Source organism: Nesoenas mayeri, assembly GCF_963082525.1.
Source record: "Nesoenas mayeri genome assembly, chromosome: 10".
In the NCBI taxonomy this organism is placed as follows: Eukaryota; Metazoa; Chordata; class Aves; order Columbiformes; family Columbidae; genus Nesoenas; species Nesoenas mayeri.
The window spans coordinates 10221601-10237181 of NC_137560.1; the positions used below are offsets into that span (position 1 = coordinate 10221601).

The window sequence follows — 15581 nt, forward strand, 5'->3', positions numbered from 1 at the left end:
TGATATTGGATGGTATTTGACAAAAATAATTTGTGAGGTCAATTTATCTTTTTTTTTTTCAGTTCTTAACCTGCTACCTTATAGTTCTATTTAATGAATATTTTTAAATTCAAAATAACTAGGGCAGTCTGTTCTTAATTCCTTTTTTAGATTATAAACTTATTTGTGGCTGTCATTATGGATAATTTTGATTATTTGACACGTGACTGGTCTATTCTGGGTCCCCATCATTTGGATGAGTTCAAAAGGATATGGTCCGAATATGACCCTGAAGCAAAGTAAGTGAGATCATTTCTCTGGTAAGATTTATCTGGTAAAAACAATAAAAGCAGAGCATAGTATATTCTTTGGGAATGGATCTGTATTTGGTAACTGATATGTGTTGGTTCTAGGGGAAGGATAAAGCATCTTGATGTGGTTACCTTACTGAGACGCATTCAGCCACCACTTGGTTTTGGCAAATTATGCCCTCACCGAGTGGCCTGCAAGGTACGTCTTACCCTATTTTCTTTCTAGGTTTCTCTGAGAGTTCATTCATTCAATTCTGCCCGATGTGTGTCACATAAACGCAGGAATCCTAGTCTGTTCACAAGGTCTCCTTCACTCTGAACTTTTCCAGTTCTTTTGCAGGCTTAAACCAGTGAATTAGTGTCATTTCTTTCAGTGTTCTCATTTGAGTAGTTACCATCAATGTAAAATTCTTCACAGAGCATCAAAATGAAAGGAGTCAGTCTGTAAATCTGTCATTAGCCTATTGTTGACACAGATATGAACTTCCTCACCCCAGCATTTCTGGTGACCCAGTGTCACATCTAAGACAACTTTAACACAGTGACATTTCTGATTTCTTCAATCCCAGGGAGAAAAGGGTGGTTGATAACTTTAATTAACAATTGAGTTTTGATACAGTACTTTTGCAGTCACATTCACGAGAAGTTTGCTGCACATGAAACATAGAAATGAGATTGAAGGTTGGGGACTGCAGGATGATAAACCAAACTGAAGTGAGGAACAGTGTGCAATGCAGTACGTAGCAGTGAGTGAGAAGACTGAAATTAAAGGGAATTTTAAATGATTGAGAATTTGTCAGGTACAATGTGTAATGTTGATGCAGACTAATTGCATTTTAATATAAAAGCTGAAAAGCAACACGAAGGAGATGAAAAATTATTACATTATTTGAGAACTTCAGAGCTATGGATATTATGGTTTTAGCAATTTCAGTAGGAATAAGATCAAGCCTTTTAATTAAAGAATTGTTACAATATCACTGTCATTTGGATTTCTTTTATATCTGTTTTATAAATAGTTAAGTTGATGTATAAAAAAACAGGTTCAAATGGAATTCCACAAGGCATACTTAAAGCAAACCTATATATGTACATCAAGATAAATTATCCAATTGAGTAATGCTTTTAAACTAGAAGAAAATCCACGTCAGACATCACAAAAATGTTTTGATAGATTAAACACAGTTCTTCTGACAGACAGCATCAGAGAGATACTGCTCTGAAAGATGAACGCTAATGCAGACACGGACTAACTCAGAGAGGAAAGCCCCTTTCACAGTAATTCAGTGTAGACAGCATCACTGGAGAGTTACCTGAGAAATACATGACAGACCTGCTGCTGTGGTTCTTCATGGAGCATGAGGCTGGAGGAACCTGGAAGGTGACTGCACCTGGAGTCCATGCTCTTAAATAACTGTGTTTGTCCTGAATACTTCCATAGTGTGACTTACAGTTGTAGTCAAGGACTGGGCTTTAGTGTTTGCAAATTAACTCAATAAATGGCTCATGCAAGCTACTGGACAGTTTTAGCTTTTTTATAAGCATTCATGTGATTAATATCAGAAAGAAGAAATATTGGGTGGTTATTGTACGCAGCTGGAGTGGAAGACTCCAATTTTTTTGCAGGTGTATATAATTTTTATGGATAATTTTTATATTATTCTTTTAATACATCAGCTTTTCAGAAATTAACATTATAGTTCCAAACAAAGCTGCATCGACATTTGTTTTGTTTTTCTCATTTACAGAGGTTAGTAGCCATGAATATGCCACTAAATAGTGATGGAACCGTCATGTTCAATGCTACTTTGTTTGCTCTGGTTAGGACTGCTCTAAAGATAAAAACAGAAGGTAAGTTTCTAGGTTGTAAAGCTTTTACTACACTTGCCACAAAATATAATGAGGAAAAGCTACAATTTATTCATTTTGTTGGAGATGAGTAAGGCTGCCTTGCCTCACTGGGTTTAGTTTGCTTTTGGATCATGGGTTGTATTCACTGTGGCTGGGAATGATTTGCTGGAAGATGAAAGGGATAGTGAGACCAGAGCCCAAAGAATCTGAGGAATTATTATATGCTTTTATCTGGTCTGATAAATATATGTAGCAGTGGCATTAACAGGAGTTCTTCTGCAAGGAACAAATGAGTTCCCCTTTCTGTCCAACCAAGATGCTTCTTCCTCACTGCTCTTTAACTTGGTGCCCTGGACCCCACATTTGTGCAACTGCAACTTCTGCACACCTGAGAGCAACATCCCCAGTTTGGTCAAGGCCAGTTCTGACCGGAGTGAATGGATTTCTGTCATTTGCCTAAAAGAGGGGAAAGTTTTTAAAAATAATGATAGGTTTCAAGGAATTTTCTTTCTATTTTCATACATTTTTTCATTATTTTACCATCTTTTGCTACTTTCTGTTCCATGTCTTCTGCTATTCTCAGCAATGTTTGAGTTCCACTGCCGATAGCAAACTGATTTGATTAAGCACCGCCAAGCATCGGTGTGGTTTAGGTGGGCACTGCAAGAGATGAAAAACTGACAGTGGTCAGTTGTCTGAACTTTTGGGCCTGTACAACTGAGTAATTAATATTATTAAACAAAAGAAGGCTCAGCTTTGGATCAAGAAAGAAGTGGCTTATAAAGAGCAAGTCATCACTTTCTGCACAATCTAAATGGAAGGTATTAAGCAGTTGCAGAGTAGAGCCAAGATCCATAAATTAAGTTGGACCTCTGCAGTGCTCCAGACTTGATTTGTAGCTTAGGCTTGCTGCAAAGCTGCCTTATCACAGTCTCTGTTTGTATACAGCTAATTAATATCCAAAGGATCATTCATTGCAGCTGATTGAAACATAATCTCCATCCTCCATTTTTCTATTTCATTGCCACAGGTAACCTAGAGCAAGCAAATGAAGAACTTAGAGCAGTTATAAAGAAAATATGGAAGAAAACGAGCATGAAATTACTTGACCAAGTTGTCCCTCCAGCTGGCGGTCAGTCTGATAAACTTTGCAATATGCTATTCTTGGTACATTGTGGTTTTTCTAGGTTGTTAGGAACCAAAGAAATAAAATTAATAAATTTTGAAATTATAATGTCATTAAAGGACAACAAAACAAGTATTACAAAATAGAGAAAATTATATCCTGTTACATAATACATATAGGACTGATAAATACAACTTTCTTAGATCAAAAAGGAGGAGAGGAAAATGTTATGCTTATTTTCTTGTTTGAAAACACCACCTTATTAGACCTAAATCTAGTCTCCATTTCAAGTCATTCAGCAAAATAAACTTAGTTTTATTTCAATGCATTGAGCAAAATAACATTTTGTGCTAATTAAGCTTGACAATGTACACTACATTATAGCTTATATCCTTGTATATGTTGAATACTTCTCGGTAGAATACTAGAAAATTTTAATGACCAGCTTAAAAATAGTATTGTTGCTAAACTGATGAATCAAAAGGCTAAATTATCTCAGTTACACTGGTTTAAACCAGAGCAGTTCCATAGTCAACAGATAATGGAAATGGTTCAGGTTTATGCCAGTATGACTGATATATGAATATGGCCCATGTAAAGAGATACCTAAATTCTAATGACACCGATACATTTGTAAGAATTCTAAGGCACGTATGTTAGTTGTTCCTACGTGCTGTAAAATGAAATGTCAAATATTCATTATATCTCTCTTTTTAAATATATATATTCCAATATATATATTTAGCCTTTTCCAATATATACATTTTTATTAATATGCTGTAGTGCAGATTTAGGTGACTGTTTTTTTACTTGTTTTTTCAAGTTTTAAAGGTGCAGGATCTGGTACAATGTCACCCACACCCAGGATATATTTGTCTAGACATCCAATACACAGATGCGTTCTAATCATCTGGTATTTCTTGTAGTTTATTGTACTTTTGTAGTGTTACGGCAGCTTTCAAGACTGGTCAGGCTCAGGTTTGGAAGCAGACCCAAGATCCCAGCCCGGCTGGTGGTGGATGCTGATCCCTCTGGCAGGTGATGCTCAGGCCCAGGAGCAGCAGGAGCTTTGTCGCTGGAGGGAGCCACTCGCTGTTGGTGTGGTGGCCACCAGATAGCAGTGGGAACGAAGGCAAAAATCTAGCAAATTCGACTATCCAAAGGGGAACCGATACTGCACATTTAAAACAACTTTCTATGTTTTACTCTCTTGTTTTTAGCCTTACGCCTAAGTGCTTGCATGGCATAGATTAATTGCTTTGTTATTGTTGTAACTATGTGCTTGAGCTTTTTCTGCAGCCTCTGTTCCTTTCAACTATGAGTCTTTCCGAATATTCTGAAGCAATTCTGTTTTAGGGTGGTGGCATGGAATTAGTGTTGCCTCTTGCCAATTTGATTCCCCTACATTTTTTAATGGAAATAGAGATGCATGCTTCAGAATAGTGAGCTGTGCCTGCCTAAATCAATCTGACAGAGAATCTGTAAAGATTACATCTCGAGAACTAATCTTACTTAGTAACTCACAGTTAACTGCAGCTTCATTTCATTGCTGAATATAAGCTGTATATTTATTTTCAGCTATACTAAAACTCATTGCTAATATCTATTCTGCAAATGTAGCTCTTCAGTGTAGCTATAAGGCTGAAAACCTGGATCACTGCTTGACTGATAGGAAACAGTGTATGGCTTCTACAACCCTGTATAAATATAAATATGTTGGGAAGTCCTTAAGATTTATGAATTTTTTATTTCAGTTTGGTTTGTTTCTCTGTGGACTTTGTTGTGACTTACCAGAAAATTGAAAATACTGTAAACCACCTAGAAAGAAGAGGAATATAGCTATTTTACATTCATATGCCATTGGAGTGTAAAATAGCTTTGTATACAGTAGAAAGTAGTCTCTATTGATATTCAATAGAAAATTGTATATGACAATAACACCAGTGACAGCTGATAATAACAATCTGCTAGGAGACAGAAAATTCTCATCAATATAAATCAACAAAACATCCATATTCAATATGGTAAAATCACTTGCACTTAAAAGTATTGGGCAGTTTAGTTTATAATGTTTTGCACCAGTATTACTTTTGCTGGTATTACTGAATGCTAGATCCTGTGTGTGCTCATGACCATGCCTCCAGAACAAAAAGAAAACAATTATTTGCAGAGCAGAAGGAAAATAATCAGCATAGCATTTTTTTTTCCCCTGAATTATAAATAGATGCACTAGAAATGGACAGTTAATTCTTGGTACTGATTAAATAACCTATTACTATAACTTAATTAAATAGTTAATAGTTAGAAATACATTTTCAGTACAGAAAAATGAAACTGCTTTGCAAAACCTAGAATGTCAGTCAAATGCCTGAACATATGAATGTCTTAACATTCTTAGGAGACTAGAGAGTAAGAGAAATACGTGCAACTCACTGAAGATTTCCCTGTATGCTCTAGACTCCCCACTCCCCCTACAAGCCCATTTAATCCTGCCTAATACTTTTTGCTCTCTTCCAAAAGCTTCCCACTGAAATTACTCCTTTTGCTGTCACTAGTTGTAATTATAGATTTGTCTGTTCTGTGGTCAGTAACGCTTAGCTGCCTCCCTATACCTGTCTGTACCTGGCTATATGTGTGTTACTCAAAAAACAAAGTCAAGGCTGGCTCCCCTTGGCCATGTTTCAGTTCTCGCGCGTGTCTGCAGTACAACTGGCTGTGCTCGGGAAGTACACACGCGTCGTTTTTACACACAGATGTGGGCGTGCACAATTCAGCAAACTGGTAATGCATTCATCTAATGTGCTTATATAAGGATGGTGCATGGCCAGAGTGATCAATAAGGGCCCTTCATTTCTGCGTGCTGAGACTTCGCAGTGCTGTTGTCTCAGGTACAGCCAGGAGTTGTGCAATGTCATAGCCTGGTGTGAGATATGCTCTAAGTGCAACCCATAGTAGTACATGTTATATCAAGTCTGTCACTTCTATGTGCTTGTCCTTTCTAGGAGCCATTTGCTATATCACTTCCTTAAAAGTTGTATTCAAATACTTGAAACAAAGTAGTGTAAAGGATGGGGAAAAAAACTTATGTGGAGAGTTTGACCAAGGCTACATTGCAGATCTATGGATTCAGCTAAACTAAGGCAGGCAAGTTTAGTTTAGATGCCTTATAAGAGATCTCTTCCTAATACAAAACAGTGTTAATCTCCCGAGGAGCTGCCAAGAGAGATTACAGATGCACGACAAAGCAGATGCCCACAAAAAGTTTAGAAATTAGATTTGGGAAGTCAGTTAAAAAGCTTTTAACTGCTGCGACTGAACCTGTAGACCGATAGGCTTTGAAGTTTCTGCTGTTTTCCATTGGGGTGACTTGGATCTTTGAAGATGTCAGAATTTGGCAGAGCAGGCTCGTTAATGTGCTGAGATACTTCCTGCAACAGACTGATCTCCCAAACAAGATATTTTAAAACAATTATTATAATTATTTTTGCTTTGAAACATTTCCCCATCCTTTTTATAGATGTGAAAGCAAGACATGAAAAGAAGAAAGTTAATTAAATTTAAATTAGCGAAAGTTGTCATGTGACAGGTAAAAACACTATTATAAATACTATAATTAGTGAGATATATTGGACGTATCATTACTATTGATAAAACAAAGACACAAGGAGACTGTTTTAATCAAATGTTAATGTGTGACATTACAGTATGGGACAATCAATTAGAGATTCGCTTGACAATCAGTTACAGAAAAAAACTTGTGTAACGGTGTGTTTATATGTAAAATGAAAGCAAAACCAACCACAAAACAAAACAAAAAACTAGACTCAAGATTATAAAGCTCCATTAGAGAGTGAAAATATGGAGAAAACAGATGACATAAACTGAAAAAAATCTCCATCCTTTCTAACAAAGTTGTGTTAAAATGTGTGTGGGCACATTAGCTTTTCTGTGTTTAATCAGGCAACAAATGTACATAGTAACCCCAGATCCTGAGAAGTGTCAAGCACCTGTCTGGCTCAGCAACAGCAACTGGAATGACAGGAACTTGATGCCCATCATGGGCCCAAAAGATGGAGAGAACTGATGCCTAATACACACCAGTCCTCCTTCACATATGGCAGTGACCAACAAGCAACTGTTTTGCAAATAGCTATCTCAAGATCCTGAAAAGATGGAGATATTAGACAAAACAGCAGAAAGGGAAACAGCCAACTTCATGCCAGATAACTCTATGGGGGAAAAAAAGTGTGAAAACAAAAGCAATGTTTTTGAATAGAAAACTATTCCTAGTTTTCTGGCAAGCGTTACTCAAGACATCAAACTTGCACACCTGAATGACGCAATAGGACTCATCATCACATTCTTAATGTGCTGTGGACCAGGCAGTTTCGATATCCTCCTAAGTTTCCTGCCTTTGAACTTTGAAAACTGAAATTAGGATTTTGTTCACAACAGTGACTCTGTAAAAATGCTAGGTTTTACTGCACTTGCTGCTTGCATACCTTTTGAACTGTACTACATTAACTGATGGAAGTTCTTTTCATTACTATCATCATTGCAGAGCTGATACCAGATGTTAATGTGGGAAAACGCCACATTGTTTCATATTCACTTTTATCATCATAGGCTAACTAGGCGGTGGCACATCTTCACTTGAACAAGGGCCACAGAAAATATGTGAAATTGTAACCTCTGTGGCATTTTCCGAGAGTCTAGAATCTGTCTTATTGAATGACAATAAATGGGAGAAGATACAGGCCAACATGAGCATCTGGGACACAAAATTCAAAGTGGAAGATGCTCGGATACTACAGTGAGGGCAAGACACCAATTAAAAAATGTGCATAGCAAAGCAGGGTGTAAAAATGTCTTAAGTCCTTATGCAATTAGAACAATGCTACATTGATACACTGACTAAGCAAACTTGGTTCAGCAGTGGGAAAATAAAGGAGAGATGTTGTAAGCAGGACTTTCATAGAGTCACTCTTATGAACATAAGTGTATGAAAGTCACCGTAGCTTTTATTTTAATCCATTTATTCCAAGTAACTAAAGCCTGTCTTTCAGCTTCTATGCATATACAAACAGGTTTATGGTTTTGTTAGAAACTTACACAAACTTATTTAGAAGTACATGACACTTGGTAAACTATTGTATTTTCTTTTTTTATTAAAGATGAGTTTACTTAACTGACTGAGTGTAAACTGCTTGCTAAAACATTGCTTTTAAGCTAGTTACAGGTTCCATTGTTGTAAGCTGAAAGCATAGTATCTATTACACCCATCACATTTTCCCCCCAAATCAGATGTGAGTGTACAGGCTATTGATAAATGTGCTGACTTGGGAGAGATCTGTCTGGTCTGTTCATTTAGATGATGAGGTAACCGTGGGGAAGTTCTATGCCACCTTCCTGATACAGGACTACTTTAGGAAATTCAAGAAGCGCAAAGAACAAGGACTGGTGGGGAAATATCCTGCGAAGAATACCACGATTGCTCTGCAGGTGATTTTGTTTTTACATTTTTAACTAACCATTTTGTGAGCTTACTTGAAATAGCAGGTAGATGAATATTGATGATTGTGCAGTGCTGCAAGGATTTTATTTGGCCCTTATTCATCAGAAAAGTAAAACGTAATCCTGCTATTCTGTCTGTACCAAGGTAAGTGCAAAAAGCTGTTCTCTGGGGATTACTCAAACAGTAGCAAGAGTTACAAAATTTCTTAGCAAGTCTCATTGATACATCACAGTATAAAGCTGCTGATGTAAATTCAGAGAAATTAAGTTCTGAGCTATTTTCCTGTCCCTTGTTTTGCTTTAACTGTTTAATTTCTTGTGTTCCTATGATGCTGTAAGCCAGTTCTCAGAAAACTTCCTAATATGCATTACCTTATAGTAAAGGGTTTTTTGTATGGTAGCATTTTTCTTCTTAATTGTCTTTATTATTCTTATTTTCCATTTATGATTACTTGTGAAACACTTCCCTCTAACTATTTCTAAGTATTTGCAAGTTTTCAACTTTACATTAATCAATTTCTTTTATAGAAAGCAATGTGAGCGTGCTACATTGTCATCATATACTTCTGTCTCTTAACACAAGCTATCAAATGGAAACCAGGACAACAGATTTGGCCACCTATCTCTCAGCCGGCCTGCAGCAAGTGGTCCATAGAGTATATGTGATCTAAAGAGTGTATTCTGAACGTTTCTCTCCATTGATACCCTTTGTATTATGAACTTTGAAACAGGCAAATGGAAAGCTGTCCTCAAATAATTCCAGACATCATACACTGCACCATTTCTGTTGGATTGGGTCTTTCTGAATATCAGTTGATGCTGAGTAGATTCCTACAAACTACAAAGATATTTAATGTTTCTGATAGCTTTTCATGCTGATGCTAAGATTTAGCAATATGTTATGAAAACCCCTTTCTAAAAGAGAAGGAATGTGTTAGCGTGATTCAGAAACTGTTTTGTTTGTTAGAACTCCTTCCGGTTTGTACTTTGATCTAGCAGCATGGTCTTTGCTGTCTCAAGTGGGTAATTTCTGTAAAGAATTCTATATAAGCAATTTCTAACCAACTTCTTTAAGAAGCAATATACACAATAATTCAACAAGCTAAGGCAGTCTATTCCCTAACATTTGTTTCATTACGGTTTCCTAAGCACATCCCTGCTGGCAGCTCTGACACACATTCTGTTCTAAGTCACTATAAGTGTAAGAGGTGCAACAGGCAGAGAAAGATTCATCATGATTCTTGCTATTGATGTGTGAGCACACAGCTTGCCGGGACAGTGGGAACTACATTTGCGTATCATGAGGGAAGAGAAAATTATAGGGAATGGACAAGATAAAAAGAAAAAGACTGGGAAAGGTTGAGAGGAAATTGGAAGACACCGGGTTTTTAGGACTGAGTTTGCAGACATCTTCATTTCAGAAGCTACATTATTACAGTTTTCAACTTGTGTTTTCAAAGTTGCACACATAATGTAGAAACAAACACTGAGTTTCCAAATGTGAGTGCTCTGTTTATTATCTGATCACACTTCTTGTTTATTTTCCAAGGTGAAACTGTAAAGAATTACCTCTTCTTCTGTCTTTAGACAAATATTTTTCAATTCAGAACAATGAAGAAAATGTCCATGAATCTCTGCTAGAGATCTAGAAAATTCTGATCTGTGAAAGGCTTGTAACTATGAAGCTGTTACTTAGTTCCTGGAGAGCTAATAGCAGCTATTTTTCCATTTGTTCTCTCAAATACTCCAAGTAAACTCTTAAGTTTGCAGATCTGTCTGGTAAACAATATACTAAGAAAAGCAGAAACATGCAATTTCACTCTGTCTCTCATCCAGTTTCTAAGGGAAATTGTGATTACTGTTATGTCAGTATGTGCCACACTTCCACTGTAAACACTAAAGGAAGTTCATATAACAATCACAGTGGACTTATATCTTTATTACCCAGTTCATCCAAATGAATTTACTGTTTATTTAGATATCTCCATGTAAACTAATTATACAAGTGGCGCATAAAGTATTTCAGCACCTGACTTTGCTTACCAAGGTGTGGATGGAACAGATTGCGAACAAAATAAAACCCACTAAATTAATCAGCCTTCTCTCCTCTCTGGAGGGGAAAAATGTCTTCAGCTACACCTGAGTTCCTGTCACTGAAATCTGCCAGTAAATGCGGAGCCTTTATTTTTTATTCTAGGCTGTGTTTACCTTATCTTTTCATTGTTTTGAGAACTTTCTTTTTGAAATTAGAAACTTCTGTAATCAGGGCAGAGACATGACTTCAGCAGCAGCTTTTCTTTAGTTTCTCCTTTAAACTAGCTAAGATTTCACAGGATCTAGTAATTATGATAATACCACTCAAACAGCGTCTGTTTTCTGCACTGCTAGAAAAGATGAGAGCAGCAGAAGCTGGGATAAGTCTGTCTTTAGTTTTTCAAGTTCTGTTGTTCAGAACCTTCCTATACTAGGAATTGTTTGCTTAAGGGCTTAAATAAGATGACAAAAATACTTTAATGAGGCTACGATAAGAACAGGCTTTCCAGCCATCCACTTCTATTTGTAAAGAACCAGACCAACCATATTTTCAAATTCTTGTCAACATCTCTCTCTATGGCAGATCAGTTGTCATGCTGCAAAATCCTTACGCAAACCAGCAGATAAAGATCAATGTCACCTGTTCCAGCTTGTGTCAAAAGCTATATGAGCAATAAATGCTCTTGTACTTTTGCTGACATCTGTGACTTTCTCTTGGGGTAGCTGGAGTTACCTGCAGGACTAGTTAATTAGTTAAGAACATGCTTCCTAAGAACCTTGTAAAGCCTGCAATTGCATTCTCTAGCCTGGCCTTCCTTATCTCCTTTCTCCTGCAAGAAAGGGGGAAAACAACATGTTATCAAGCTTTACAATCCATCCCTAACTGTTGAGTGAAGCAGGAGATGAGCTACAGTTTTATAACCCTGCTAGTTCCTAGAGTTGGCCATGTCACTCTCTGCCTGGCTTCAGGGAGCAAACATCCTCCTGGAGAGACAAGGTATCTGTTCCTTGTGGCAAAAGCCCTTCTGTGTTTGAATTCTCAGGACAACTGTTGAGGCAAGAAAATGCATGTTGCCATTTTCCTTTTTTTATGAGAATGTATCAGATCTTTTTCAACGTAGCTCACTCTTCTTTTCCTTCCTTTATTCCTCATGATCACAGTGGTATTACAGTGGGTTTGTTTGGTTTTGTTTTTATTTGTGTTTTTTGTTCTTGTTTTGGGTTTTTTTTTTAGGTTTTGTTGTTGTTGTTTTGTTTTTATGATAGTTTTGCTTAGTACTTTTGAAGATACAGAATGGAAAAGCACCTAATTTCAAATGGCCGAAGGCACTGCTTCTTTCAAGAGTTATGCCTACATATATATATATTTAACTAGTCATTTGGTTAAGTTCTAGGATAGTAAGTTGGTTCCCTTGCTTTTAGCAACTGTTTACAACATTACTTCTCATGCTGCTGTTTCTGATGGAATGGCTTCTGTTAACATAAGCAGAAAAATGATGCACAATAAGAACTTTGACATGCAAAACAAAAGGTTTTGTAGAACTTCTAAGCAAAATCTTCATCATATTAAAACTAGAATTCAAGGTCATAAGAAGTAATGTTTGCAGCAAGAAAAGCACATCCAAAAAAATGTAGTATAAAAAAAATAATAAGTCATCTGCACCATCTTCAGTTACTTGAAGAGAACTGCATAACACAGAACAAAATTCTGTGAGCTCAGGAAAGTCCATTGAGGTTTTCTGGTGGCCTCCATTAGTCATGTTAATAATTCCTTTTTCAACACATGTGGGAATAAATCTTCTCTTGGAAACCACATTATTTAGCTCAAGATTCAATCCGTGGAGCTAGGAAGGCAGTCTGACAGCGTGTGTAAAAATACTGTTCTTAGAAGATGTTACCTTTAGAGAGACACAAAAATGATTTCATTTCAAGGTTCAGACAAAAGGTACGCTTTTTCGTTAGATCAAGAAGTTTTGGCAGCAGACGTAGTAACTAAAATTGGTGGCACCTTTGTTTTACCCTTCTCCCAAATATCTTTTCTGTCATTCACAGTTCACTAGATAAAAACATTATATGCATGCCGTTATAATGGCATCAAAATGTCTTCCAGCAATTTACAGCCAAATTACTACAGCAAAATTTACTTTATTAAGCTTCTTACTGCATTTGAACCAGTTATGAGTGTATATTTTTCACTAAAATCCCCCTAAATTTCAAGTAACTTTTATAATCCTTTGACTTTTGAAGAATGCAAGGAATGTACTTTTTTCTTACTTTTAAATAACATAGTTACTGAAAAGCAGTTTTGAGATAGGGGAGGTTCGGTGGCTAGAGGAAACAGTTGCTACAGTTCTTAGGCTTTCTGAATTAACTGTTTTACTTAACCCTGCTTTCTTACAAACATACCTGTTGCATCCTTAATTACTTCTAGTTAAAGTTACAATGCTAACACTCTCCAATTTAATTTCAGGTAATGTTTGAAAAAATGGACCTGTTGCTTTAGGTTCTTCCTTTACTCTATTGCTCTATAAAACAAAGCAAAAATAATCACCACTTGCAGTGTGCATTAACTACCTAACCCCGATGATATCTATGTATCTGACATGGGTGATAAAGATGTGCAGAAACAGGGAGCTACACTAAGGGAATCCTCTTAGCTGCTGCTGTTCTGATGTCAAACATGTCAAGCAATGCGAAACATCAAGTAAAAAAAAATGAGAAAATAAGGTGTGTTTTTTTCCCCTTCAAGGTTCTTAGAGTTTTATAAGTCCTGGGGAGTTACCCTGCCTTTCTGCCAATAGCATCAAAGTGGTTTTGTAAAGAGGTTGCATTTGATTCTGCTTTTGCTTTGAAATGAGCTGCATTTTTCATGGAGTGCTCTTAAAACTGCTACCTTTGCCCTTTTGAAACTGTTAAGTAAGAGGATGTTATAATTGATTTTAATCAGTGGCAAGTATTTAACAAGACTGAATACATTTGAAATTGATACTGAATTTTCTAATAGGAAGACTTAGAGCTTTAAAAAGACTTTCTCCCAGGGTAGTGATACTTGGTCCTTAATTTGATAAAATATCTCTTAGAAATGCCTCTTTCACTGTGCAGGTGGCTGTTTCACAGTGTAATGGTAGTGTACCAAGCTAAACTAGGGAAAGAAAAGGAAAACTGATAGTGGTGGGTGGGCAGACATTTACTTCTGTGAGTGATTTTATTGAGCCATGTCCAGCGTTTGATCAGACTGTTCCAGGGGCTGCAGTGGGAGGAGTGGCTGTGTCTGCCTCTCAGGGGACAGTGCAGAAGCCGTAAAATCAGCAGCTTCTGAATGAACACTAGGATAAGCCCAGAATGCTTTTTTTTTTTTTTTTCATCATTATGAGTTCAGGAATTTTAACACATGAGACTGAAAATCTCATCCTTTGCCTGCGTTTTATTTGGTTGCATGAGACCAAAACTTGGGTACTGTGTCAGGAGGATGTCTCTGGCAGCCCCCTCACCACTTTGAGGCCAGAACCTTGACCCAACTGGAATAAAGAAAACAGCTGCTTCTGATACTGGGTTTGAGAAATGTTGGGGAGGGAGAAGAAACAATAAAGTTTGGGCCACGTTAGGACACGAGAACAGAGCTCCCTGCAAAACTGAGTTTGCTTTGTGAGTGCCAGAGGATGCAGCAGGCAGGAATTCCTCTTCTTACTCCACAGTAGTTGCATTCAGGGTGATTTTTATTCTGTATAGCTCAGTTTTTTCTCCAGGATGCAGTGTTTGCTGTTAGCCTAACCCAGGCTGCTGTTTGAGTATGTGTATTCAGAGAAGAGGAGCGCTACAGAAAGTGAAGTGAGTCTTGGGAAATTATCTGCCCAGGCTATTCAGTAAAGTCTTTTAGCTGTGGAGTTTCAAATTCCTCCTCACTTGGAAAAGGATACTTCAAATTATAACCAACAACAGTTTGTCTAAACTTGCATATTGTCACCACAAACATCTTCAGAAATGAAATAACAATTTTCCTTGGAATTAGAACCTTCTGTCTTCTGTAGACACATGTTTTTCACACCTTACGAAGAGAAGCAAAGCAAGTGATTCTGAACTGGTAGCTGACTAGTTCATGTTAGCTGTTACTGTCAGTTTTGTGGTGTCATATATGCCCCTAGGACATGAGAAAAAAAATTCCTTAGGGCTCACAATGCCTTTCGTATGCTGCTGACTGATACTTCAGCAGTGGGAACAAATATATTTTCTGAGTAAAATCAGAACAAAACTATATTTGTAGCAGTAGTTTAAAAGGTGTCTTTCTATACTGATGGAAATTTGTATTGAGCCAAACAGTAGTCACATTGCTAGTAAAACAAATATTAAGTGAAGCATGAACAAGTTTAATTACTTTTCTCTAGTACTTAGAGTGAATCGATTAATTCTACACTGTTATTCATAGGGAAAATGATTACTGTAAACTAGGAAACATTTGCATCTATATTTCACATTTAATTACATGTAACCCTCTTTGTTAATACATAGAAATAAAAGTTAAAAGGTATTTCCTCTCACATCACAAGTACAAAAAAGCACTGATCTATTAAGCTGAACTTGATTTTGGGAACATGTTTCAGATTAAACTAATTATGCTTTTTTTCTCTCTGCAAATTTTGTAAGTCGTATCAACTTTGCAGTAAACAAAGAAAACAGAAAAAAACCAAACCCTCTGATGAGCATCAGCTGAGGGGTTAATATGTTGCTCAGGTTCAATTTAATTGTGCTTCCGTGTTCATGTTGTGTTC

At 36.9% G+C, this 15581-nt stretch overlaps 1 protein-coding gene across 1 annotated transcript in view; it reads left to right on the forward strand.

Moving 5' to 3' along the window:
- Positions 1-15581, forward strand: part of CACNA1D (calcium voltage-gated channel subunit alpha1 D) — a gene marked incomplete at its 3' end in the record, with an annotated part of 171437 nt that overhangs the window by 139513 nt on the left and 16343 nt on the right. Inside the window, exons 38-42 of the mRNA XM_080350654.1 lie at positions 151-278; positions 393-489; positions 2039-2141; positions 3172-3273; positions 8639-8769. Coding sequence (XP_080206780.1) covers positions 151-278; positions 393-489; positions 2039-2141; positions 3172-3273; positions 8639-8769 — 561 coding nt within the window. The remainder of the gene's footprint in view (positions 1-150; positions 279-392; positions 490-2038; positions 2142-3171; positions 3274-8638; positions 8770-15581) is intronic.